Source organism: Anser anser (genome assembly GCF_964211835.1).
Source record: "Anser anser genome assembly, chromosome: 27".
NCBI classification, from domain to species: domain Eukaryota; kingdom Metazoa; phylum Chordata; class Aves; order Anseriformes; family Anatidae; genus Anser; species Anser anser.
The window spans coordinates 5,909,165-5,935,977 of NC_139748.1; the positions used below are offsets into that span (position 1 = coordinate 5,909,165).

General features: G+C 65.0%; 1 protein-coding gene and 2 long non-coding RNA genes across 3 annotated transcripts; 1 reads left to right on the forward strand and 2 right to left on the reverse strand.

Annotated features, from left to right (window-relative positions):
• Window positions 1-520: 520 nt before the first annotated feature.
• LOC310887189 lies at window positions 521-9,444 on the forward strand. The gene is made up of 2 exons (XR_014575684.1): window positions 521-5,257; window positions 6,472-9,444. It is a non-coding gene; the product is annotated as an uncharacterized lncRNA (long non-coding RNA).
• LOC310887190 lies at window positions 6,593-11,112 on the reverse strand. Its single transcript, XR_014575685.1, has 2 exons — window positions 10,596-11,112; window positions 6,593-9,716 (listed from the first exon to the last, which is right to left on the reverse strand). It is a non-coding gene; the product is annotated as an uncharacterized lncRNA (long non-coding RNA).
• An 878-nt stretch (window positions 11,113-11,990) lies between these two features.
• On the reverse strand, window positions 11,991-26,606 carry LOC310887096 (uncharacterized protein; the record flags this gene model as incomplete). Its single annotated transcript, XM_083812582.1, has 4 exons — window positions 11,991-12,515; window positions 13,301-13,678; window positions 21,954-22,134; window positions 26,311-26,606. The coding sequence occupies 4 exons, from the start codon at window positions 26,604-26,606 to the stop codon at window positions 11,991-11,993; spliced, it is 1,380 nt and encodes a 459-aa protein (XP_083668708.1).
• Between the last annotated feature and the right edge of the window lie 207 nt (window positions 26,607-26,813).

The following is a 26,813-nucleotide window of genomic DNA, read 5'->3' on the forward strand; positions in this document are numbered from 1 at the left end:
CAGCAGCGCACCCTGGCAGCCACGAGGACAAACTGCATTTTGGGGAGAATTAACCACAGCATAGCCAAAACACTGCAAAAGTTGTGAAAGCAACCTCCGAGGTCATACAGTATTCACGTGCCTCTCCCGTGCTGCATCTGCAAATATAGTACTTTTTTTTTTTTACTTCCAAATGCACTAACTTCCCTTTTGTTGGCATTTCTGACCCTTTTAGGGCTCCATCTACACTGCAAATGAGCAGGTCAGGAGGCCAAGTTATTAAAGGGCTGTTTTGTAGCTAAGAAGCACGCTTCACCATCTCTAATACACGCAAAACCCTCCGCCAACAAATCTATGCCACGTAAACTGCGCTCTCATCCATAAGCAAAGCCAGCGTAACATGTCACAGCAAGGGGATGTGGCAGCAACGCCTGGGCCAACGCCTCCTTGTCCCCGCCCTGCAACAACAGGTACATAAATCTGACAGCTCTGCAACTGGTTGTAATGTTTTATGAGCCCGAGGGTGCGGCTGGGGAGCTGGGAGAGCTGCTGCAGGCCGGGTACAGCACCGTGCTTGGTCTGCAAGGGACAGCTGGGGGGAACGCTCACCATAGGTGAAGCCAGGCAGGTACAGAGCTTTCCTTCCCTGCACATTTCTTCAACAGCTGGAGATGGTGGCTCATGCCTGACCTGCAGGAAAAACCCTATGAGCAGGTCCCTGGGCAGGTCCTGGTGTTCCCAAACCCTCTGGGCCACAACAGCCTCTATCCCAGCTCCCTGAGCTCTTGAAGGGCCACATCCCCATGACATTAGGGGTCCTGTGACATGGGGTCCCTAGGGTACAGGGTATCCTCATCCCTGCCACTTTACAGGGGCCCCCAAAACCTGTCACGTGAGGAAGCCCCAAAACCTGATATAAAGGAGCCTGCACTGTAATGGGGGCATTTGTTGCTCTATTACATATTCCCTGTCATACAGAAGGTCCCCGTTGCAGAAGGTATCCTCATCCTACTATACAGGGCTCCCCATTTTATAGGTGCCCTCATGTCTTTCAGTACAAGAAGGACATGGAGGCCCTGGAACATGTCCAGAGAAGGGCTACGAAATTGGTGAAGGGCCCAGGACACAAGTCCTATGAGGAGCAGCTGAGGGAGCTGGGGGTGTTTGGGCTGGGGAAGAGGAGGCTCAGGGCAGAGCTCGCTGCTCTCTGCAACTGCCTGAAAGGAAGGTGTGGGGAGCTGGGGGTCGGCCTCTTCTCACAGGTAACCAGGGATAGGGCCAGAGGGAATGGCCTCAAGTTGTGCCAGGGGAGGTTCAGGTGGGAAATGAGGAGACATTTCTGCTCAGAAAGAGCGGTCAGGCGTTGGGACGGGTTGCCCAGGGAGGTGGGGGAGTCCCCGTCCCTGGGGGTGTTCAAGGAGAGGTTGGACGTGGTGCTTGGGGACATGGCTCAGGGGGTGACAGTGGTGGCAGGGGGTGGTTGGACCAGATGACCTTGGAGGGTTTCTCCAACCCTAATGACTCTGTGATTCTATGATTCTAGGGGTCCTATTATGCAGGGCATCCTCAACTTGTTGCACACATTGTCCCCCTTGCACGGGGTTCCCCATCACCTCACTGCACAGCAGACCCTTCCCCTGTTACAGGGAGGACCCCGTTACACAGGCTGCCACCCGTTACACACCGGGGGCCCTTTCCCCTTTACACAGCGCTCCCCATTGCACAGAGGTCCCCAGAAAGGACCCCCCCAATATACAGGGACCCCATCACAGGCTGTCCCCATGCCCATACACCCAGGTCCCCACAGCAGGGGCCCTGCCTGTCCCATTACAGGCCCCGTGCACATGGCGCCCCCGGCCCCATACACGGGGGGGGGGGGGGTCCCTGTCCCCCCTCCTCACACAGCCCCCCCCGCGGGGTCGCCATGGCAACGCCGCCGCCACCACGGCGCCTGCGCCCTCCCCGCTTCAGACGTCATCACTCCGGGCGGTGCCGCGCCGCCGGGCTGGGCTGGGCTGGGCTGGGCGGGACCATTGTGGGAGAGAAGGGGGGGTGCGGGAGGGAACATTGCGGGAGGGGCGGCGGGAGCGGGCGGGAGGGACCATTATGGGAGATGGGGGGGGGAAGGAGCTGTGGGGTGAGGGAGGAGGGCGGGCAATGGAGGCCCTGGAAGTGGAGGCTCCGTAGCGGGGTGCACCCAGAGCTGGCAGCCCCTGGGCCTGGCGCTGGCACAGGGAGGCCATGACGAGGCCAGGCAGGGGGAGGCTGTGCCAGGCCAAGGGCACAGGGTCTCTCCTCCTGCCATCATAGAGTCACAGAGCCATTAGGGTTGGAGAAGCCCTTCATGATCACCTGGTCCAACCGTCCCCCTGCCACCGCTGTCACCCCCTGAACCATGTCCCCAAGCACCACGTCCAACCTCTCCTTGAGCACCCCCAGGGACGGTGACACCGCCACCTCCCTGGGCAACCCGTCCCAATGCCTGACCGCTCTTTCTGAGCAGAAATGTCTCCTCATTTCCCACCTGAACCTCCCCTGGCACAACTTGAGGCCGTTCCCTCTGGCCCTATCCCTGGTTACCTGTGAGAAGAGGCCGACCCCCAGCTCCCCACACCTTCCTTTCAGGCAGTTGCAGAGAGCAGTGAGCTCTGCCCTGAGCCTCCTCTTCCCCAGCCCAAACCCCCCCAGCTCCCTCAGCTGCTCCTCATAAGACGCTGTCCTCCCCCTGGCCTCCCGTGGACCCACAGTGAAGCCTGTCCTCCGTTCCCTCCGTCCTCTGCAGCCCTGTGATGCAAATTCTCATCCCCTGTGGTGCAAATCCTCGTCCCCAAACGCTGCAGGGCCCCAGGGAGACCTTAAAGAGGGAGGACAAGGCTCCTGGGAGCCGTGGTCACCACCAACCGGCCCCGCAGTGCCAATACACCCATGGCCCACGCCATGGAGAGGGTGGCAGGCGATGGTGTCGGACACAGTGGCTGTGTTTGAAGGCCTTGGGGAGCATCGTGGGTGCTGCAGGTGCACCAGGGCTCCACATGGTGTGGGTTCAGGAAAGAAGCCCCAGGTTTGGAGGCTGTGGGGAAGGAGGTGGGGTAATTTGCTTTTCTTCAGCACCCAGATCCGCCCCGCTGTCTGCTTCCTGCTGCAGGTTTTGGAGAGAAGCCTGAAAACCCCAGCTGGGACATGGCTGACTTTGCTGTTGGTTTCGGTGCCGGGCTCAGGTGTAGGCAGTGGCACACTTCGCAGCCAGCCTGCCTGGCCAACATTTTCTTTTTCTGCTGCCTCTGGGGAAGAGGATTTCGGTTTGCAGACACGCAGACCGTGCTCACCCAGAGGCAGGTGCAGCCACAGCAGCTCCACCAGCACACCTCCTTCACAGAATCACAGAGTCATTAAGGTTGGAAAAGCCTTCCAAGATCATCTGGTCCAACCATCGCCTGACCACCACTGTCACCCAGCCCTCTGACCACTACAACCCCACCAGCTCTGGGCTGGGGCGCGCAGTTGGGCTCTTCGCAGCCCTTAGGACCGGCCACTTGAGTGCCTGGGAGGCCCCGAACCTCGGGCACCAGCCTCAGCTGTTTGCAGTGATGTGACTCCCAGGAAGGGGAACGGAAAACATCTCATGAAGGGGGAGTGAGTTCCTTTCACGCTGGAATTCCTCCTGGTCAGATGGATCCAGGTTAACCTGCTCCATACTGCCCTACTCCTCGGGATCGCTAGCACTGCATCGCCTTGGGAGAAACAGGGTGACCCAGGAGGAGATGAGCCAGGCCTCCTCTCAGCTTCGTTTTTGCCCTCAGTTTTGCTGCATGTCACATTGAGGCTCTTTCTTTGACCTCACCCAGAGCGAGATCCACTTCGACGCTGGACCGTGAGCACTGGGGAACCGAGCCGGGTCCCCCCGGCTGGCAGGGACACGCCGCTGCCCGCGAGGCTCAGCCCGTGCCAGCCGCGGAGGCTGGGCCTCCAACACCTCCTGCTCCTGGCCAGCCTTGGGCAGATCCCCACCTCCCCGCGCTTTGGCTTTTTGAGGCAAAAAAGGAGCGAATTGGGGGCACGGTCGCTACCGCACGGACAAACTGGATCCCCCTTCCCCTCCCTCCTTGCTCTCTACAGGGGATGTAGAGGCTGGGGGGACCCAGGGGACGATCTGGATCCCCCTTCCCCTCCTTCCTTGCTCCCCAGCAGGGGATGTAGAGGCTGGGGGACCCCAGGGGACGAGCTGGGGACGTTTTGGGGACCGGCCCCCCCTTGGTGCTGTGCTGCCTGCTGCCGCCCGAGGGCAGCAACGCCTCAGCTTTCCTCCGAGCCCGGTGCCGGCTGGTGCAGGGGAGATGCCCGGGTTTGTGCAAGCTTCTGTGCTACTGATGCCATAAACCCTGCCCTAAACCCTCCTGCCACCCCAGCGTGCGCTCCAGGAGCCTTTTTGGAGGGTGTATTTTCTGCAGTGCCCTGCGGGATGGTCACCGAGGGCTGTGCCCCAGCGGCATCCCGCCCGTAACCGGCCCCAGGCTGACAGCCTGCAGAGCCCGGGCTGGTAGCTCGCCCTCACCCAGCTCGAGGACCCTAAATAAGGATTTAGGATGCTGTTCTCCCAGCCTGTCACTGCTCCTGGCCGCAGTCCCGTGGCGTGGGGGCACCCGGTAGCCACAGACGCTCTGTGTCCCTGCGCTCCTGCCCATCCCAGACTTTCCCTGGACCTCATTCTGCCCACAAATGCTTTTCGCCTTTGTACCTCTCTTGGCCACCCGGTTCCTGGGAAGCAGTGCTCTGGGACAAGGTGGGCTCCACACCCATGGCACCGCCACACTAAAGCAGGGGAGTGATGGTGGGGAGACAGGGGAATTCCCCTCCACACCATCAGCCTAACGAAAGCCCCTGGTCGTTTCACCCAGCATTTGCCTCGTGTTTCTCTGTCCCCATCCTCTTTAGCTCCCCAAAAATGTTGCCCAGGGAGAAGTCGCCACTTTGAGCCTGCCGGGGGCTCAAATGGGATGCGGGGAAGGCTCCGGGGGCCCCAGGAGCCTTGCATCCCGCAGGGATCAGGGGGTGCCCGCTTACCCATCAGGTGGGGACGGCTGCAGAGCCCCAGCCCCAGTCCGAAGCTTCAGCCAGGGCCCAGGGGAGCCACAGGTGAAAGGGATCTGCAGAGGGTGGGAGGGAGGTGGGTCACTGCCCAGTATTGCAAATGGGGACAACACTCGGGGAAAGAATCGGTGGCAAAGATAAACCTCAACCATCGCCACCCTGGGGGTCTTTGGGGAGCCAGGAGAGGTCTGTAAGTATTTTTCCCCCCCTTCCCCAGCCTAACCAGCTCAGCCCATCCCAGGAAAGGGCAAGCCGTGGTGGCTTTATCTCCTCGGAAGCAAGAGATAGCATCGGGGAAGGGCGAGAGGAGCTCAGGTGTGGGGGGCAGAGCCCTGCCGAGGCGCCTGCCCCAGGGTGCCACCGACCGCACGTGTTCCCCCCTCGCCCCTGCACCTCCTGCCGCTGCCTCACGCAGGGGAAACCCCAGCACCCCTGGAAAAGCCGAGGAAGCTCAGGGTGCTGCCGGGGGTGGGAGGGAAAGAGCAAGCGAGGGGGAAGCCCGCGGGGCTGGAACATCTGCGTGGCCGCCTTCCGCCCCGGCGTCACCCGTGTGTCAGCGAGGAACAAAACAAGCCCGGAGCGGGGAGCTGCCGTCAGCCCGCAGCTCATGAATGGGCCTAAGAATAGATTTCCTGTTTACCCAGCGACAAATCGCTTCTGGGGCAGAGGGCACCTGGTTGCTATTTTTGCCAAGCCCCTGCCCGGCCCGCTCCCCAGCGCGCTCTGCCTCTGGCCGACCCCGAGCCGCACTCGGGGACCCCCTGCGCCGCCGCAGCATCCACGTGCGGCGGGGGAAAGGGCCCGCTGGGGAGCAGAGGCTGCCGAGGACCGGAGGAGCAGGGCAGAGACACGGCTACAGCCGTGACACCAGCGTCGCGCTGTCCCCGAGGATGGCTGCGGGGTGCCAAGGGCACGAAACCCGCGGGCCGTGAGCGCCAGGGAGGCACGGAGCCAGCTCCTGCCCCCCAGCACCGAGCGTCCCCCCGGCGCTGGGGGGCCAGGCAGGGCTGAAGCCCCCAGGATGTCAGCTGCCAGCCCCCTGCCGTAGCAAGGAGCACTTCCAGAGGTGCCTGGACCTGGATCCCCTGTCCTGCTGGGGTGCGGCAGTCACTGAGCTGCCCTGAGCATCCCCAAAACCCAGCACACGGGGCACCTGGTGATTCCCCACTGTGTTTTCCCATAAGAAAAGAGAGTTTTGCACCCAAAACATGCAGTAAAAACCCAGCGGGACCACTGGGGAGCTCTGGGGGAAGCAGGGCCCCATCCTGCACTCAGCAAAACCTGTTTTGAATGGGTTCAATTTTTATAATTAAAAATCATACAAATATAATTTTTTTTATATAATTTTAAATGATACAAATTTATTGAATGTGGCCTGCCCCTGCTTTTCCATCCCCCTCGCAGCAATGGCCACGCGGAGCGGTTCACCTTCTCGTCTCCCCACGTGGAAAGCGAAACCCCGTGGAGAAGTCGCGCAGTTTCCCATTCTTGAGAATGAGGAAGGCTCGGGGGCCGTTTACTGGAATCCCCGCAGCCCTCCCCGCGGCCTTTTCTTGTAAGCACTGACCGAAATACATTGTGAAACCCACACGGCTGCTACGCCGGGGGGCCGGGCCACCCATCATTGAGAAAACGCAAACCACGGCAAGGAGGAACCGGCGCTGGTGCAGCAGCCCCTCTGCAGAGGCTTCGCTGTCCTGTGCTCGCCCCGAATCCCAGCCAGGTACCCGAACCCTGGATCCCGGATCCCAAATCCTGGCTGGGTGGCACAGCACGAGGCTGTCGGGAAGGGGAGGCAGGAAGGTTCAAGAGCCTGGAGCCAGCAGAAAGGCGTCCAGCAGGCGCCAGCCGAAACGCACCCTGCACCCGATCCTGTCCCACAGCACGTTGGCACCCCTGGGAGGCTGCTTTGTGGGGCGGGGGCTCTTGCTCTATAGGGACAGGCTCCATAGGGGGGGTCTTTACAGGGTAAGCATCCCCCTCCCAACAGGAACTGCTCTGTTGGGTAGATTCTCCTGCACGATAACTGATGTAGGTGCTGCACTGCACCACAGGGGATGGGGTTTCTTGCTCTATAGGGCTGGTCTCCAGTGGACCGCATCACTAGGGCGGTATCCCTCGTGCTATAGGGGCCGAGGTTGGGCTGTATAGGAGCCGGGCTCCGTAGGGGCCGGCTCCCCACACCAGGAGCTTTTGCCCTATAGGTGTTGGGCTCTGCAGGTGCATTCCCAGGAGCTGCTGGAGCGGAGCCAGGGGAGTCTGCGGCGCATGAAGGGCTGCTCCCCGTGCCCTGCCCTATAGGGGCTGCGATCCTGCTCTATAGGGGCTGCAGTCCTGCCTTATAGGAGCTGTAATCCGCAGGGGCTGCAGTCCACAGGGGCTCTGCTCAGCGCTGCTGCCTGCGCATCCCCGTGGGGCCTTTTCGGGAGCATCGCCCGCGCCGCGGCGCTGGGGCTGCGCGAGTCGGAGCCTCCGCAGCGCGGCCTCTCCCCGCTCGCAGCCTCTGCAGCCCGCGGGGGTTTTTGGCTACGCTCGCGGGCTGCCGCGCCGGCCCAGAGCTCTCGGTAGGAAACGGCCGAGGCCGAAGGAGGCCGCGGGGGAGCCCTGCCCAGTGCACCCATCCCCGCGGCACCCAGGGTCCCGTGGGACTCGCGTCTCCCCCGCGGCTACGCTGGGGGCACCCCAGGGTGCGGGGATTTAGGACGGGAGATGCTGCCAAATGATGCAAAAAGGCTACGCTGCCCCCCCACCCCCAAAAAAAAAATGCAGCTGGGGCTGAGCAACACCCAAAAAAACCCTCCAGGGAGAAGGCAAAGCTGGGGGGGGGGGTCCCCAGCATCCAGCCAGCTGCACCCCGCGTTGCGTTGCAGCGGCAGGATCCGGCTGCCAGCTTTGGGGGATCTTTTTTTTTTTTTGGGGGGGGGGGGGGCGGTGTTGCAGCTTCCTCATCCTTTCCAGGGCCCCCGCAGGCTGCCGGCAAAGGGCGTTTCGTGCAATTGAGAACCAGGTCGTGCATCGCGGCGTCTAGCGAGCCGCGGGCGGGAGGTGTTTCCCAGTGGCGCAGGAATTTGCTGTTTGCGCCTGTGTTGCAGGAGGCTCGGGGGGAGGCGGGGACGGGGAACGTGGCGGGGGGGTGTGGGGGGGTTGTTATTATTTAATTTTATTTTCCTGCCTCCATCCAGGAATCTCTGCAATGTTGCCGGCTGCTCCCTGGGAGGCTGGGGCAGCCGTGAGTCACCGCCGCTGCTGGAACGTGACTCAGTCCCGCTGCTCCCCGGCAGGACATGACCAGACTGCCAAAGCCTGGGAGAAACCCAGCGCCGCCGCCTGCCCGTGCCCACCGGCGGGGAGGACGCGGGAGCCCCCCCACATTGCTCAGCACCCTGCTGGGGCATCGCCCCACTGCCATGGGGCAGAGCTCTCGGCATGGGAGAGCTCAGCATGGGGGGGCAGATTGTCTTTTTTTATTATTATTATTATTTTTCCCCTTTTTTTTTTAATTATTTTTTTTCCTCTCCTTTTTTTTTCCCCTCCGAGCCAGGAAAATCCCCTTCTCCCGCTTCGCTTCTCCCATCTGTGGGGCCGTGGGTGCCTCCCCGAGGATTTTGCTGCCCCATCCTCCAGGCCAGACCCCTCAGGGGAGCAGCGAACACCTCGGAGAGCCCCGCTCCCGGCACCGCTCCTGCCCCGCTTCCCGTGCCTCAGTTTCCCCGTCCGAAGGGGAGCGGGGATGCCCCCAGGCAGGGGGCAGGAGGGGTGACTTCAGGTCGTGCTTTGAGGTCTCCGAGCAGCAGTGGGGTGCTGTTATTAATATTAATGGGCTCAGGTGGCAGGGAGGGACGGGGCGGACGTGGAGCCGGACGGAGCCACCGCAGCCCTGAGTCACCGGTGGCCCCGTGCCGAGCCCCGGCACGCTCGCAGCACCCCAGGGCCACCCGCTCGTGGGACCCCGCTGCTTCACACGACCCCTCCTCATCCTCACGGTGACAGCTCCCCGGGGGGCACACAATGGCATCGGAGGGGGCCGGGGGCCGAGCTGAGCACCGGGACACTCGTCACACCTCAGGCCACGGCCGCGGCCGCAGCTGCCTCTGTCAGCCGTGATTGAGAGCCCAGCCGGGCTGGCAGGCCTTCTCTGTGATCTTGTTAATTAAGAAATACATTTAATTAGCAGCACCCCAGCTGTGACTCAGCTCATCATCATGATCGAAACACAAGAGCTGGACTCCAGCGCCACGAGGCCCTGGCCCTGATGTGGGACCCCACCGGGCACGCAGGGTTTTGGGGTGATTTCCCCCCGGGATGGAGGCAGATTGGGGCTGGGGCCATCCCCACACACGCTCGGGGGCAAATTACCCATTGCCACGCTGCGAAGAATCATATTAATAACCCATTTACTATAAATAGCCTCGATAATGACACCCCGAGCTTTCCAGGAATAGCTCTTCCAAAAACACGGGGAAAGCCGTTCCCCCGCGCCGCGATTTGCAGGTGGGGAAACTGAGGCACGGCCGGCACCGGGCTCGGCCCTGCCATGTCCCCGGGCACGGAGCCGTCTGCCAGGCAGCTGTGGAATTTGCTCCTCGAATAAACCGTCATGGAAATGAGCCCTTATGTATATTTATGGGCGCCGTCCTGCCAGCTGGAATCTAATAGGGGAGAAAATAAACTGTGAAACCGCCGGGGAACGGGAGGGCTTCGCACCTCGGCCCCACGCCCCTGGTTTGGGTGCCCAGCCCCGGTCCCCCGGGGGCGCTTGGCCCTGGTTTGGGTGCTCAGCCCCAGTCCCCGGGGTGCCTGACCCCGTATCTGAGTGCCCAGATTTTTTGGGGTGCCCATTTTTTGGGGCGCTCGGGAAGGTGCCGCCGGCTGCTCCGCGGGTCCTGCAGGCTGCGGGGGCTGGAAAACGCGGGGCAGCACCAGGTCGGGGTTGTGCGGGGCGAAGCTCTGGAGCCTCACAGAGCACGGGGAGGGGGGGCGGGACGTTGTCCCCCATCTGGGGCCGTCACCCCCAGCCCCACATCCCGTCCCCGCACCCTCTGTGGGGCCAGGGGCTGGCTGCAGGCGATTCCCCACCCGCTCGAAGCATCCGCAGCATGACCCCCGCCAGCGTCTCCATCCCCAGCTCCCCGCGCTCACCCTTTCCACTCCACGTGGGGGGCACCCACGGCGGGGACCCAGAGCCGCTCCCCGGGGCGCCCTCGCCCCCCCCCCCACCCCCCCACCCCCCCTTTTTCCCCGCAGCCTCCGCAGCAGCGCTCTGGAGCTGGATGGGGAGCGGGAGGCGACGGCGGAGCGAGGCCCATTAGAAATGCAGACAGCGGCGCGCGGCGATGGCTTCCTGTCTCGAGCAGGCGGCAGCCCCCCCCCCTCCATGCGCTGCAGCCCCCCCCCCATCCCCTGGCCCCGGCCTCCGCAGCCCCCCCTCGGCCTCGCGTTCCCCTCGCCCCTGCCCGCCGCAGGGCTGCGCGAAGCAGCGGGGGCCTGGCGGAGGCTGCCGGGGGGGGCACGGGGCCTCGGCCCCTCACCCTTCATCCGTGCGCCGGTGCCGAGGTCGGGCGCATCCCCTGCAGGGAAACGGGGGGCGGGGGGGGGGGATTCCAACCCCCTAAAAAAAAATCTATATATAAAAAAAAAGGGGGGGATTTGGGAGCAAGGCTGCGGGCAGGGCTCGGGAGGCTTCGTGCTGCGGCACCTCCCAGCCTGCCTCCCGCCCTCGCCCCGCCGTGATTCCCTGCAGCGGGCTAAAAATATCGCCGGGAGCTGCCGCCGCGCACCGGCGCTGGAGGTGCTTATAAATAGCTCGGGGGCGGCTCGTGCTGTCCCCGCGTCCCGCGCTGTCCCCAAGTGTCCCCCCACCCCCCCCGGCCTCTGCGGGAGAGGCCGGAGCCCCCCCCCTCCACACACAAAATCCTCGCTGGGTGGGCGGACGGAGGGATGGATGCGGGGAAACGGGGACGGAGCAGCCTCTGCCCCCGGGTGGTGCGGGGAAACTGAGGCACGGGAGGGGTTGGGGAGGGAAAGGGGAAGTGTGGGGGGGTTGGAATTAGGGGGAGTTGGGCTTTGATGGCAGGGCGGGGGGGGTGACAAAGCCCCGCGCCCCCCCCCCCCCGCAGCATCTCCAGCCCCCTGCATCGCGTCCGGCACCGCGATGGATCCGTGTCCCCCCCCCGCCCCTTCCCCGCTCCGTTCCTGCCGCCTGCCCGCAGCCCCGAGCTGCCAAAGCGCAGGGCAAACGGGGACAAGCCGGGGGGGGGGGGGAGCAGCAGAGGCTGATTTTTGCCAGCTTTTCCTTTCCTCCATCCAAATCCCCCCAGCCGCAGAACAAGCAGAGAGGGAGGGGAGGGCGAGGAAACCCCCTGGGGGTCTCGGAGGGGATGCTGCCTCCCCCCCACACACACACTGCGGTGTTAGATTATTATTTTTTTTTAATTTCTTTCTTTCTCATTCATCTCTTTATTTAAACGTCTCGTCTCAGCCTCATAACGCAGCCGGGGAATAAATATCAGCGTTCTGGTAAGCGGTGAATCACCACCCGCTCCCGGCGCTGAGAAGCACACGGCGCTTCTGTCCCCGGCCCTGGCCCCCCGCCAGCCCCCCAGCTCCACGCCACCCGGCCACGGGGAAATTTCGGCCACGGCACAAACATGTTTGGCCGCATTCCCCTGGCTCCCGCCCCGGGCTGGTGCCGGGAATCGGCTCAAAAATCGTGTTTTGTGGGAAGGCGCCCGCTAGGTAATAGTATTTTGATGGGAGGCTGCGGGAGACCTGGGGATGCTCCTGCACACACCCCCCCCCCCAAATACATGCTGAGGTTGTCCCCGCTCCCGACCCCATCGCTGCCTTGTCTCTCGCTGCTCCCAGCAGGTTCATCCTCCCCTGGGGCTGAGCTCTGCTGTTTTCCAGCCCCATGCCCCCAGAAATCATCCCCGGCACCCCCCAGCCCCAGGTCCTGCTGCCTCCCCGCAGCCTTCCCCCACCCCGCTCCCCCCAGCCTTGGCCAGCCGGTCCCTGGGGGACGGAGGGGACCCCAACCCGGCCGCAGTCCCCCCAGCTGGGTCAACGCATCCCCAGCTCCTCACCCCGCTGCCGCTGGCTGTGCCGGACCGAGGACCCAAAGCGGCGTCACCAGGCACGTCCCCCAGTGCCACCGCCGGTGGGACACGGTGGCGGTGGGGGGGGGGACGACCCCAGACCCCAAACCCAGCCTGGGCCCCGCTGCTGCAATGGGGCCGGCACAGTTGGGGGGCACCCCTGGGGCCGTGCGCCACCACCTCGGTGTCGGTGGTGCCACGTCCCGGCCCCGTGCCAGGCGCTGTCCTCGCGCGGTCCCTGCGAGCCAGGGGCGCCACCGCGGCAAGGAGCCGGAGCGCGAGGTCCCCCCGAGCGGCAGATCCCCTCCACAAGTTACAGAAGGTCCTTGGACCTCGTGAGCAGCTGGTGTGAAGCTGTAATTACCTTAATTAGCTCTGGGATTGCATTCCCTCCCTGTGCTAATTTCGTTTCTACAGTAACCAGCCCAAGAGGTGTGCACGCGCTCGGCCCCGCGGCAGAAAGCGAGGCAGAGGCAGCAAAGCCAGGAGCCCCAAAACCAACCCAAAACCGGGGACCCCCCACACCCTCCCTCAGCCCCCCCCCAAACCCCGGTACCCCACGTGCACGGAGAGCCCTTCTGTCCCCTCGCAGCGGTTCCAGAGGGCCCTGGGTGCTTCCCAAGGCCCCAAGGGGGGGGGCATTTGCACCGATCCCCCCCCCGGGTGCAGGGCAGGGGCAGGCGGGGGGAGCCAGCACCCGGCTGTGGGGTTAGGAGCACGCCGAGCCTGGGCTCTTTCCCCGCTGCGAGCGCTTGCTGTAACCCAATATCCCCCTGATGTAAGGGCCATTTGGGAGGAAACCATAAAAGCTTCAGGAAATGGGTATTAATTCACAGCCAGGCAATAAAGGGGAAGGAGGGCTCCCGGGCAGAGTGGCGGCCCCCGGGGAGCGCGGCTGAGCAGGGCTGGGGAGCGGCCGTGCCCTGTTGCAGCAAATCCAACCCCCCCCCCCCCCCCAGCTGGAAATTCACCCCCCTGAGAGGTTTCTGGACTCAAAAAAAAATAAAAAAAAAATAAAAAAAAATGGGGGCTGCGAAATGGGAGCACCGGCTGCGGGCAAAGCATCGCCCGCCCCTCCAACCAGGCATTAATTTGCCATCCAAAAGCGACCGGAGCAAGGCTCGGGGCCGCTTTCTCACCCTGCAAATTCCACGTGGGTCCGGCTGTTGACCTGGAAATGCAAAAATAAATAAATAAATAAATAACCGAGCAATAATAAAAAAAAAAAAAAAAAAAAAGGCCTCGGAGCTGGGCAGGATCCATCCACCCCGCTGCCTGCCACGCTCCAGGGTCTGCGTGCGGGGTGCCCCCCCCCCCCCAACCTCCGCCGCACCCTGGGCTGGCTGCGCCGCGTGCGTGGGGCTATAAATAGTGCAGGAAAGCAGGTTGCAACGCTCCCGTCGCTCCGCCGAGGCTTTGGCAGCCCAAAAAGCCTGCGGTGCCGAGGGGGCGGGGGGGGCTGGGAGGGCGCAGGGCAGGGACCGCTCTCCCCGTCCCTGTTGCAGGCATCCCCGAGCCTGGATTTATCCCCGGCGGCGGGCAGCGGCTGCAGGACGGGCGGCGGAGGCAAATTTCGCTGAGTGGCTGCTTTTTAAAAATAACTCTGCCTTTGTCAGCAGGTCAGGGCTGCTCCGGATTGAAGAATCGCAGCCGCCCCAGCGCGTGCACGGGCGGCAGCCCCAGCTCAGGATGCTCTGGGTGCCGCTGGACCACCGCGTCCCGGGCTGCTGACGTCCCCGCGCCCCCTGCGCGGGCACCGCTGTCCCCACGGGTCCGACGTGCCACGGGGTGGGGGGGGGACACGGGGCTCCGCATCCCCCAGACCTCACCTGGCAGCCGCTGCCCCCAGAGAGGATGAAGCGGGGGGGGGGGCTGCAGGAGGAATCGGGGCGCGCGGGCACGGAGCCGCTGGCGTTTGCCGGGGCAGCTGAGTCACGCGGGGATTGCGCCTTAGGTGTGAGCGCGATCGTGCAGGGATGAAGGATGCTCACGGCTCTCGCACGAGACAACGCAGGGAGCTCGCTTGCTCTTCCTCCCCCCACACCCCTCCGCCAGCTAAAGGCTGTGCCCCATCCGCCGCTGCGGCAGGAAAGGAGCAGCTTCAGCCGCATTTCGGTGGGGACGGGGAAAACGCAGCCGGCTGTGGGACCGCAGCCGAAGGATGGATGGATGCGGAGATGAACAGGGCAGGAGGGAGAGTGGGGGCACGGGGGGCACCCAGGGGAGGGAGAACAACAGAGCACGACCGAGAAAGGAGGCGAAACATTGCAGGGAGGACGGTGATGGCAAAAAAGTGGATGAAAACACAGGGCTCCGAGGCCGCGAGGGGAAGGGAGGCGGCCACGAACGCCCGGACTCGGTGCGTGTGGCTCAGTTACGGCGAAGGCGGCGATGCTCAGACCCGGCCACGCAAATGAACCCGAAGCCGCCGGCACGGAGCAGTCGGTGCGGGCCGGGGATGCTGCAGGGCTGGGTTGGAAGGAGACAACATGGTTCAGCCCCACGCAGCCTCTGCCTCATCGGGCACCCGCTGCATGGGGAGGGAAAATGAAGCAACGGGAAAGAAAAGCTCGAGCGCAAAGGGCAAAAGGCTCCCGGCATGGTCAGCGCCTGTCGGTGGTGCTGGCTCCACCTTCTCGGGCTCACAGGTCATCGGAGAGGATTTCCAAGTTCCTGCAGTTGGAGAAGTAGTGCCCGATGTGGGGAAAAATGGCAACGAGCTCAGTGCGGGCAGCCAGAAGAGGGTTTGGGGGGGCAGGAAAGAGGCTTCCTCAGTTTGTCCTTGCGGCTGAGGAGCAGGGATGCTGTGCCGCGCGGGGTTGTGCTGGACCTAACGGGCTCCAAGGAAAATGGGGACAGCTTGAATGGAGACGTCCCACAGTCCGGTCTTCCAGCAAGGACAGGGACACGGGGACAAGCCAGACCCCTGCCACTGCCCCGGGCACCCAAGGGCTCCCTGTCCCCACCCAGGTCTCCCTTTTTGCACACCTGGGAGCAAACGCTGGCCTTGCACCAACACCCCCTGTCCGTGCAGGTATAGAAACCACCGAGGCATTACAGGCTCCCTGCAAGCACCCAGGGGGCTTGGCCGATCCCCCAGCAGCAGGACAGGGGAGGGAGGGCATCAAAAAGAGGAGGCACCGCAGGAGGCTCCGAGCCTGCCGGGCACCGCTGCTGGGGCTCTCCTGGCCACAGCAAGGGCCCCGCGTGCCCCGACAGTGGCGTGGTGGCAGCTCAGCATCCTCGCACAGCTGCTGGGGCCGCCAGCTCTCTCCCCCTCCTGCTGCCACCCAGAGCGAATGCCACCAGCGAGGCCAAACCCCGCAGAGAAATCCCCGGCCTCGTTCAGGTCTGATTTACGCCCCGGCGACGCTGCCGCGCTCGGCGAAGCTGCTGCTGATTGATGGCGGCGCGACAGCATCCCACCCCGCGCCATCTGCATCCTCCTCCGGCAGCCGGGGACGGCCCCGCGCCACCCGCGGCCCCATCTGCCCGCGGTGGCATCGCCCCACGGAGCCGTCCCCACCCCGGGGCCCCCCTCGGAGGCTGTGGGGCCGCGCATCCCCCCCCCCCGAGATCCCTGCCGCGGTGCCCGGCTGAGCCCCTTCCCCTTTCCAATCGGTCCGTTGGGGTTTGGGGTAGACACCGGGGACGGGGCCGCGGGGAGGTTTTGGGGTCCCGGCCCTTCTCCTCGCCCCGCTGGCGTTTCAGAGGTGAGAAGGGAAATCGTGGCCTCGTTTTTTTTTTGAGCAATTTTTGGAGAGCGCTGCTAGGAGAGGCTCCGGCTGCGCGCCGGCGCTCTGGGGGCTGGCGGGGAGAGCGGGGAGGGGGACATAAAAGGTTTCATGCGGTGAGACGGGCACTCAGGGAAGAGGCTGAAAGGGGGCGGTGAGTGCTTTGTATTTCATGCTTGAAGGCACCGAGGCTTTTACCAGCCTTCCCGCGATGATTTAAGGCCGGCTCTGCACTTCGGGAAGGGAGCGGAGCCGTGGCCGGTGGCTCCGCGGGACCCCCCAGGTTTGCCCGGGGTTAAACCCGGTCTGGGCTTGGAACAGCCCTGCACGAAATGCACCCACCTCGTGTGCTCCGTGGGGACATCTCTGGGGCACGAGCCCGGGTCGGACACCTTCCCTGGGACCTGGGAAGTCCCGGTCCCCACTGCCCCCATGTCCCCGTCCCGCTCAGCATCTCCTCATCCAGCAGGGGATGGACACGGGTGGCGGAGTCCCCGGGTCCTCCTGCCGAGAGCCCCCTAAAGCGAATTATCCCCAGGGGCTGTGCAAAGGGACGTGGGGGGCTCCAGGAGGTGAGGCCGTCCCCTTTGGGTGCCCTCACCCTAAGCAGAGCCACCTCGACCACCTGGGGTCTTCCAGCCCTGCTCCATCCCTGCTCCCCAGCTGACCTGGATCCGACCCGATGCCCCCCACCCCACCTGGTTGGGGCCATATAAACCCCAAACAGCCCCAGCTGGCTCTGCTGGGCTCTTTTCTTCCTAATTCTGCCTCCAATGGGGCTTGTGGCCGCTTGTCTCCCGTGCTAGGGCTCTTCTGCTTCATCCTGGGCAGGACACAGGTGGGAGAAGGGCTGGAAACATCGGGGACGTTGTGGGGTCGTCAGATGAGGCAAACAGAGCGCGTGAGGGGTGGCAGAGGGTCCTGCTGCGGTGAGACGCGGGGCCAGGCCCTATAAGGGGGATGAGAGCAGGGCAAACCCTACAGAAAGCCCACAGAGATGCCGCAGGTTTCCCTGCAGCTCCTGGAGGAACGTGGAGAGGTGAGGAGGTGAGCCACAGGCAGGAGGGAGCCGAGATCTGCGGGGAAAAGGGGGAATGGGGAGCCCTGAATCCAGGCTGGGGGCCAGGGGACGGGGCTGGGAGCCTTGACCTGAGCGTGCGGGGAGAGCATCGAGGCAGCACCTGGGAGGCACCAGGATGGGGAAGGGCTCGGGATCGCTCGGTGCTGTGCCCCCCGGGGCGGGGACGCGGGAGGGCAGGGCAGATAACCCCGTCCCGAGCAGAAGGATCCACAGATAAAAGCGGTGTGCGCGGCTCCTCGCCTGCGCTGGGCTGATATCGGCCCCAGGGGCAACCTCTCCCTGGGGCTCAGTCCCACTACCTCTGTGTTTCACCCCAAAATTCCCCCCCGGCCAAGCAGGTCGCATGGCTCTGATTGACCGCGGTGCCACCCCCGCTGTGCTTCCCCCCTGCTTTCTTTGTAGGTTTGCTCAGAAACCACTTCGCCTCGTCTCAGACCCCACGCTCGGGGGGAAAACATCCCCTTCTTTTATGGGGCGAGGACGCGGGGCCGGCCCCGAACGGTGCCCAAATCCTCCTGGAAAGCCTGGCGAGAGCCTTCGGCGTCGCGGGTCAAGGAGCGAGCGCGCCGAGGGCCGGGGGGAAGCAGCTGCTTGGGGGATTATTAATGAGCAGCGAATGCTGGGAGAGGCGAGGATCAATTGAAACAAAGGAGTTCAATGGGAAAAAGAAAGGGCTGCGGAGTAATGGGAGTCCATTTCTCCAGCCGACTGTCGGAAACGCATCCTGTTAAACATCCATCAATTATCCCAGCTTGCGAATGCATTAAGGTAATGAGGAATTATCCATCAAATACACTTAAAGGCAGTGCCCCCCTCTGCCAGCCGCCCTGCAAAGAGCCACTTCAGGCAGGGAGAACGGCCTGGAGGCGGCTGGAAGCGCAGGGGAGGCAGCGAGGACCCTCCCGGGCTTGGCTGCCTCCTTCGGGACCCGTGTCTCCGGTGACACCGACCATGGGTGGCCCCGTACCTGCTCCGTGCCTCAGTTTCCCCATATCTGGCGCTGCTGGGTGCCACCAAGATGCTGCCCCCGTGTCCGTGCCGTGTCCCCCGCCGCCCCTCTTCCCGGGAAAGGAAGCAGCGGTGAGCGCGGCGCGTGGCTGGGTGGCCGAGTTCCCCAAACCCCGTCCCCTCCTGCGGCGCCCGCAGCCTGGGTGCGGCACCCGGGATGGCCCCGCGGTCACCAAAAAGGGTGGCCCGGGGGTGGGGAAGGCCCCGTGGCTCCGCTGCAGAGGGGCTGCGGCTTGGAGCCAAGGTAGATGTTGTGCTGGATGCGCCCAGGAAGGGAAAAAAAAAGCGTCAGGATCAGCTTGAGTCCGGGGCTGCCGTCAGTCGAGGAGGCGTCCCCTCAGCGGGGGGGCTTTGGGGTGCTCTGGGACCTCCCCGGCTGATGCGCGGCTCTCCCCGAGGTCTCCTCCAGCAGTGATGTGAGGGGACGTGTCCTGCTCCCTGGGGACGGGCCGGGTTTATCAGGGCGTTCCCCCGGCAGCAGGATTTGGGGAGCCAGGGCTGCTCCCGGGTGCTTTGCTGTGGATTCTCTGATGTCTGGCGCTGCGGTTGAGGGCAGGCTCCTGCCTTCCCCTCCGTCTGGGGGAGGATGGAAGAGCGAGAGAGCTGGGGCTCCTCCTGCCCGGGCTCCTGCAGATTTTCTCCCCCGTGCCTGCAAGCGCTGCCACGCGCTCGGTTTGTGGCTGGATTTGGCCGGCAGGTCCAAAAGGAGACGAGCGGATGAGCAGCACCACGATCACAGCCTGCGTTCCCCTAAGGAATGGGGGAAAAATCCAGCTCCTGGGCTCATCTTCCCTGGGGCCCGTATCTCTGTTCCCCAAACCTTTCTTTCCCCTTTTGGTGTCCTGGAGCACGTGAGAGCACCTGGGGCGGGCCGTGGGTGGCTATGAGAAGTCACTGCCGTTAGGTGTCACAAGAGCATCGGGCCTTTGCTCTTCCCGGGAAGAGGGGTGGTGGCGTGGGACAGGAGGGACGGGACGAGGAGGTGGCAGATTGGATAGGGAGACCCCCAAGGGTCCCAAAGGTCCCTCCCTGCCCACCTCCACCAGCCCCAAAGCCGGGCTGTCCCCGTCACCTCCGTGCGCCTCCGGGGTCTGCTGCCCTGGTGCTGGGGATGGGCAGGAGGTGGCCACAAGTCCCCGCACGCTTGTCCCTGCAATGAGCCATCACCTTTTATTGCATGGAAACCAACGCAGCGGGCTGCTCCCGAGGGGACAGCTCCAAAAAGGGGCTCCTGGATGCTCCCCGCGGAAGGATGCTCCCAGGTTCGTCCCCTCCCGGGGGATCCTGCCCCGCGCCCTCCCCGCAGAGCCCCCGGGGCAGCTGCGGCGCTCCGATAATCTTCCAGGAATTTGCAATTGTTCACCCAAACGCTGTTTTCCATCTTTAATTGCGACACGAGCTGAAACAAAGCGTGGTCCGGGGCTCAGCGCCTCGATAAGGCACCGCTGGGAAAAAACCTTTCTCTCCAACGCCGGGCGCGAGGCTGCAGCGAGCTGATAAAAGCCCAGCACGGCGGCGTTCCCAGGGAGGGAGCAGGAGGAGCCTCGGGGAGCATCCCTGCCCCTTTCCATCCCTCCAGCCAGATGTGGAGAGCCGGAGAACGGCCCCGGCTGGCCTCCCAGCCTCGAGTCACCTCTCCCTGCTCGGAGAGGCTGAGGTCACGTCTGGCCTCCCCGGCTGGGGACCGCGGCCAGGCGCTGCGGTGACGGCCACCTCTGCGGCACCAGCGTGCCCCTGCGGGGCGCTCCCTGCACCCTGCGTTTTCCCTGGGTGCCTGTGCGGGATGTAATGGGGTGGGGGGACGGGACGACATGGGGCACACCCGGTTCTGTCCTCCCTAAAACCCTGGAGCTGTCGTCCCCGGAGCGTGCCGTGCCAAGGGCCGCGAGCGTGCCGGCGGAGCGGGGATGCCTTCCCCGTGACTCACGGCATTCCTCGCAGGTCAGCGGCGCGGGGGACACCCCGACGGCCCCCCGCCACCCCTGCCCTGCCGCTGAACTCCCCTCCCAAAGCAAACTTTCCCCCCCTGAGCCAGGTGCCGAGGACGGGGGATGCAGCGGGGTCCCCCCCCCATATGGGTGGCCCAGGGCAGGGAGGATGATGGGGACGGGTGACGAAGAGCGTGGGTAGTTAGCGAGAAGCGCGCTGCCAACAAACCGGCCTCTCCGCAACCTGCGAGTTTCCTCTTCGGCTGCTTCTGAAGAAACCCAAAGAGGAACGGCCCCAAGCCCCCCCCCCCGCTGTGTGCCCCCAGCCCTTCCCCACTCCGTGCCTCGGTTTCCCCGGGCACGGGGCCGGGGGGAGCGGTGCCAACGCGGCGCTGCTGGGCGCGGAGGGTACCCACGCTTTCTTTTTTTGGACACATCGCATCCGGCTGGGTTGCCCCCGCCCTAAACATTCCCCCTTATCTTTCCAATCTGAGCCCTTTGAATCCACTCCCAGAGACCTTTTTTTGCCCTTTCAAAGGCTCGGAGAAATCTTTTTTTTTTTTTTTTTTCCTCCTAAACGAACCCAATCGCGTTCCTGCCAGCCCCACCAGGCTGTTTCTCCTGCTGGCCTTTGCTCACCCCTGCACCTCGCTGCATCCCTCTCCCACCACCCGCAGCATCCCCGTCCCGTCCCCATCCGCGTCACGAGCGGCTCCGTTCTCCCCGCATGCCTTGGACCAGAGCAGGGCAGGATGAGCGCGGTGCAGCGGGGCCACGGCCCGGCGGCTGCCCCCGGGGCTCAGCGCGCAGGAATGCTGTGAGTTTGCAAAGTGGTTTCAGCGAGACGTTATCTAATGAGGGAGGAGGAGGAGGGCGGATTAAGCCAAACCCACAGCACCGGCTTTCAATTAAACCGGGTGAATTTACGGCTTCTCTTTCTGACACAGCAAACGCGGGCTCCCAGCAGCTGCTGGGCTCTCCCCAGGGTCCCGACCCGCCCGTCCCCTCCTTGCCCCAGCAGGGAAACGGAGCAGCAGCACGCGGGCGCTCGCCCCGTGAAGCCGGAACCCCTCTGGGCTCCGCGTTTACTCACCAGCACCGTGCCAAGCCCAGGGACCCACGGGCGATGCGGCGGTGGGTGCTGCGCCCCGGAGCCGGCCCCACCTCGGGGACACGGGCTGCAGGGGTGGGAGAGGTGGAGGGGATGAGGAGGTGGAGACCTGGGAGGAGAAACCCCGCAGCAGCAGCCGCCGGATGGGAGAGGTGCAGACGGCTTCGAGTAACGCCTCAGGACCCCCGAGGTGCATCTGACGGATGGGGGACGCTTGGCGGGGGCTCAGCCTGCCCAGGTGCTCCACCTGCCCGGCGTCCTCCCCTCCACGTCCCTGCATCGGTCCCGCACCTCCTCCTGCCTCGGTTTCCCCCATTTTCCTCAGTTTTTGCCCATCCAGAGCGCGGATGGGGCTGCCAGGGGTGGCAGGAGGAGCCGGGCGAGCCGGATGAGCCAAGCCAGGATCTCGCAACCGGGGCTGGGAGCATCCCGCCGGCGCTGCGGGACAGGGCTGGGCACGGGGCGCAGCCGCGCGTGTGCCACGGCACGCCTGGCGCCTGCCGCTGCCAACCCACCGTGGGGGAAAATGCCCCAAAATGGTCCAGGGAGGGGCCAGGACCTCTCATCCTGCCACCCCTGGCATCCCAGCGCTGCTGGTGCCCATGCGACCCCAAAAAGCACCCCGAGTCCTTTTGGCCACGGCATGAGCGTCGCCCCGAGCGCCGGCTCTGGGAGATGCGTCTCCCGGGGGGGTCGTGGTGCCACGCAGCCCCCCCCCCCAGCCCCACGGTGCCACCCTGGATGCAGGCACCCGGCCAGGCCGGTGACGGAGGAGCCCGGCCGGGCTGCTGCGGTGACGTCCCGGCCCCGCTGCTGACGTCCGACGGAGGGAAAAGCCGTCCCCAGAGCAAATAAGCGGCCAGGCTGTGCAAACCCGGCTCGGCGGGTGTCTCCGGGCAGGTATCTGGGCCCCATCTGGTTGCTGTTTACCTGCCTGCTGGAATCCACCCTGCAAACTTCCTCCTCGCTCGGCCCCGATAAGGCGGGGGGGAGCTGCGTTCGGCCCCGCTCCGGCCTCACGGGGAGGACGCCGGAGCCGCGGCCTCGCCTCCAGCCTCCACCCATTGCATCGGGGGTGTCGATGCCCTCGGGGGGTCCCTCGGTGCCGGTGCTGCAGGCACCAGAGAGGGTTTAGGGGGGGACGTGAGCCGCTCAGCGCCCGGCACGAGCCCAGGACCAAACCCTGCTGTCACCGGCCTGGCTCCGAGCGGCTCCAGGAGGTGCCAAACAGCGTCCAGGGAGCAGCCAGGGCTCGTGGTCCTGGCCTGGGGACGCTGCCCCTGCTCTCCGCCACCACCAGCGCTTGCAGCAGCAGCGGGGGCTGCTCAGCCCCGGCCCCAACCGGGAGCCACCCGGTGATGGCACGGGGACACCACGAAGCCCTCGAGCCCCGTGCCATCCCACGCCTTGCAGGGGTCCTGCACCCACCCACGGGGCAGGGGGGGGGGAACGGGAGAGGGGGCGAGGAGACGGAAGGGGGAAACTGAGGCAGGGAGCGGGCGCGTGGAGGGCGCAGAGCGGGAGCAGCCCCGGCCCCCGTGTTGTGAAAGCAGCCGGTTATCAGCGCGCGAGCGTCACGCTCGGAGAGAGCGGCTTCCAAGAAAGGAAGGAAGTGTGGGGTCACCCGGCCCCGCTGCCGCCCTTTTCCAGCAAACAGCCCGCGCCTGCTGATAACAGGGCCGCGCCGGTGCCGCGCAGGAATTCGGGGCCGCCGGCCGCACGCGCCGCCCCGAAAATGCGAGATTTTTTCCCCCGTTTCCTCTGCTCCGAAGAGCGGCCGCGGTGCCGGGGAGGAGGCGGCCCCGGTTACGTGCGGGGCGCGCGGCGGCACCGCGCAGCGGAGGGGTGATGCCCCAGTGCCGGCCCTGTTGCCTCTTGCTGGTGGAAACTGGGAGTCGCTGGGCTGGGCGTGCTCCTGTTCTGCTCCCAGGGAGCCGACCCGTCGCCGCCGCGGTGCCCCGGGAGCGAGCAGGGACCGGGGCCCCGCTCCGCCCCGATACCAAGAATAATTGCGTGATTATGCGATTGGGAAGCAAAGCGCAGATTAATGGCTGATCTCGTTAGGCCGCGTTTTGCCATCTGCTTTGTGCATGCAGGAGAATCCCTCGCCATGTGGCCGGGCGAGGGAAATCCCTGGGTGCTGCAGGAGTCCCCGGGTTTCACGGGGAGCCGGGCGCCGCGGGACCCGGGTGCGTTCGGACGCGCCGATGCCACCCCAGGCGCCAGCTGTCACCCACAGCCCCGATTCCTGGAAGCCAGGCAGGATCCGGCTCCGCGCGGGGCAGGGTTGTGCTGGGGACTCCTCCTTTGGCCAACAAGCGACGGCGAGAGGACAGCGCGGGTGGCCCCGGGGGCCGCGTACGGCCCAGGTCCTGTGCCGGGGCTGCTCCCGAGCCCTGCTCCCAACCCGCAGGCTGCCTCGCGGACACGGGGCTGGATTTCCAGCGGGATTTCTCCGAGCAGCGCCCCGCTCCAGCTTCGCCCAGCACCCAGGGCCCCGGATCTGTGCAAAAGGGACAGATCCCAACACTAAATAACTGCCCGGCGCCTCCCGCATCCTTCCCATCGCCGCTCCGACCTCCCCACGTGGCGACGCAGCCTCCCCAGCCTCCGGCCTCGCAGCGGCCGCAGACAAAACCCTCTCCCTCCCTCCCTCCCTCCCTCCCTCCCTCCCGCGCTCTCCCGGCCGCGTGTCCGCCAAAACCCCGGGAAAAGATGAAAGGGATTTCCCCGCTGACCTCCTCACCCCGCGCTGTTTGCACCTCCGCTCCCGCGGGCAGACGAGGCATTTTTCCCATGCTCGGAGGGTCAGCGCCCTCCCTGCCCTCCCGGACGGAGCAATGCCAGGAATGTACCTGGGGATAGGGCGGCAGGGAAAGCGAGGAGCAGGGTAAAATCACCTTTATCCTCTTAAAAAGGTGCTGTCCCCCCGGAAAGGCTCCGCGGAAGGGAGCAGTTCCGCTGGGGGTGCAAGGGAGCCTGGGCTGCAGCTGGGTTTTTGTGTCCTTTCCCCCCCAGGTGATGCCACGGGGACGGATCCTGAGTCTCTGGGCATGGTGCTGGGTCCCCCCCCTGCGTGGGACAGCGCCTTGCAGCGTGTCCCTGCCAGCCCAGGGCAGGCAGCCGGGGCTGATCCCGCCGCATCCCCGCGCCCAGCCTGGGGCTGCGTTCCCACCCCGCCACCGTCCCTGCGCGGCCGTCGTGTGCGAGGCAGAGCCTAACAGGGGCTGACGGCAGGAGGACTGCGCTTCCTTCCCCTCTGTTCCACCTTGACCTTGCGTCACCCGAAATAGGAGTAAAAGGGAAATGAATCCAAGGGGAATGGGGACAGGACCCGGGGCACGGCCCGCGAGGTTGTGGGATGACACCGGGAGGTCCTGGGGCTGCCCCGTGCCCCGGCACGGCACGAACCCTGCGCCCAAAGCCTCGGGTGCTGCTTCCTGGCTCCTGCCCCTCTCCCGGCCCCGTCCCAGGGCACCCGGTGGGTGGCACGAGGATTTTCCCCTCCGGAGGGGCCGCGGGTGCTGCCCGGCCCCAGGACCCCCGCAGCACGTGGCTCCGTGCCCCGCGCCGCCCCGACGAGCCCCTCGCTCCCCTCCACTCCGCTCGGCGAGAGGGTTTTGCTTGTAAACAGCAGTCCCCGGGTAACACTTTTAATCCGTCGCCTCTTGGCTATTATTCATCCCCGGCTAACCTTAAAGCCTCCCCCTTTCTCTGCGAGGCACCCCCAGAGCAGAGGAAATTCCTCAGGCCTGACGTGATGTGAAACACGAGCGGCTCGGCCCCAGCCGCCCCCTTCCCTGCCCCAAATCTCGCCGGGGCCATTTCCCAACCCAGGTTTCCCTGTAGCATCCCCCCCCCCCCCCAACCACCACCCCCAGCCACCCTTTTTCTGCTTTAGACATTGTAACCCGAGAGGCTGGAAATGCAGCGCCTTTCATCTTCCATTTCCCACATCCTGAGAGTCTGGGGAGAAGGAGCCCACCCAGATGAAGGAATCCCAAAAATGCGGCTTTCTCCACCTCCCCATCCCCTCGGCCGCCCCCCGTGCGGCTCCATTCACAAAGCAGATTAGCCATGCTGCCGGCTCCACGCGCACCTCTCCCGAAAAGCCCGCGCTAAAAAGCGAGCAGCGACGAGGGAGGAAAAACTCAAAAAGGGACGAAAAGACCAAATTCCCGCCGCCTCTCCTCCTCCCGCCCTGCTCCCAGCCGGGGCCAAGGCGCCCAAAGGTGCTGGTTTAGCCGGGGGAATGCCGGTCCCGGGATGGGACGTGCGTGTCCCAAGCTGTCACCGCTGTTTTGGGGTCCCAGAAGGTCCTGGGGGACCCCAGGACCCAGAGGTTGGGTGGGGAGGGATGCGGCCCCCAGCCAGCGCTGGAGCCCCACGGACCACGATTTTTTTGGGGGGCATCCGCCCTGGGCTCGGCCGCATCCTGCAGTGTCCCCGGCACCGCGGTGGCACCGGGCATCGTGTACACGTCTCACGGCACTCCCAGCATCGCCGGTGAGACACCGGGGCGCGTTTTGGGTGACCTCAAGAAGGTGACAGCAGGCTGGGGATGCCCCAAACGCGGGGGGGGGGGGTAAGGATGTCCCAAAATGCCCGGCCGAGGGCAGCTCCCGCGCCCCTTCTGGGGAGGAATCGCTGGCTGCGGGGTGGCGGCACCTTTCCTGGCCCCGTGCGCGGCGGTTTCGGGCTTTCCCAACGCCTGGCGAGGCGGCGACGCCGCTCGGAGCGCGGGCTCGCCCCACGCCCTGGGCCAGCCGGTTCTGCGGGCAACCGAGCCCCAGCGGCCGCGAGCCACGGGCAGGCGCAGCCAAGGTCACGCCGTGACTCAAAGCTCATGCGAGGGAAACCGCGGCCTTTCTGTGTCACGGCGGTAATCGCCCTCCCCTCCCTCCCGCAGGGGTGCCCCGGCCGGCCCCTCCGCAGGGGGATGCTCGCGGGGCTGATATGGGGTTGTGCTCCCTGCCGCCTGCCTCTGACCCCCGCTGTTTCGTCCGCGCTTATGGGGGAAACCTCTTCCGAAGGGTGCAGATCTGCTTCCCCCGTGCCCCAGCGAGAGCAGGGAATTGCCCCTCTCTCATCCCGGGTACTGCCCTGGCCCTCCCCACCGTCACCTATTTGCTAATTGTGCCAGCAGGGAAGGGCGGGAGGCGAGAGAGGAGGAAATACAAAAAGTAAACTGAGAAAGCGAGGCTGCAGCTCCAAGGGCCCAGCACAGCAATCAAGCGATAAAGCAGTAATTAAGCCTGATTATCATGCAAGGCAGCCCTGGTTAGACTGGAATGCCGCTGAAGAGCCCGAAAGCTGCCGGGATTGTTTGCAGGCTGAGAACTGATCTTCTGATGTCTGCCGGGAGCTGCTCTCCCGCAGACCCGCCACCGGCCCCACGCGCACCCCGGGGTCCTGCTTCTCCCCGGCGCGGGTCCCTCGGGGCTTTTTGTCCTCGCAGCCCCACGTAACCCCCTCCCAGAGCTGCACCCAGGGCTCGTGCCGAGCCTCGGGTTTGACCCAGGGGTTGGAAAGAGCCAGCGTGGGCTGGGGATGCTGGTGCCGGGCTCTTGGGGCCACCTGCATAGGGCCAGCCGTGTGCCCACGCACGCCAGGAGGTGCGGGGCGCTCCGCTGCGCCCGGCGGCTTTCGGTAAGCGGAAGAGGGTTGGGGGGAAAAGGTGATTCCTCCGGAGGAAGGCAAAGCAGGATGAGGTTGGCTTCGCGTTAACCCCAATGTCTGACGCATCCCAACGGCGTCGCCTGGGGTTGGCGGGAGGGAGAAGTGAGCTCG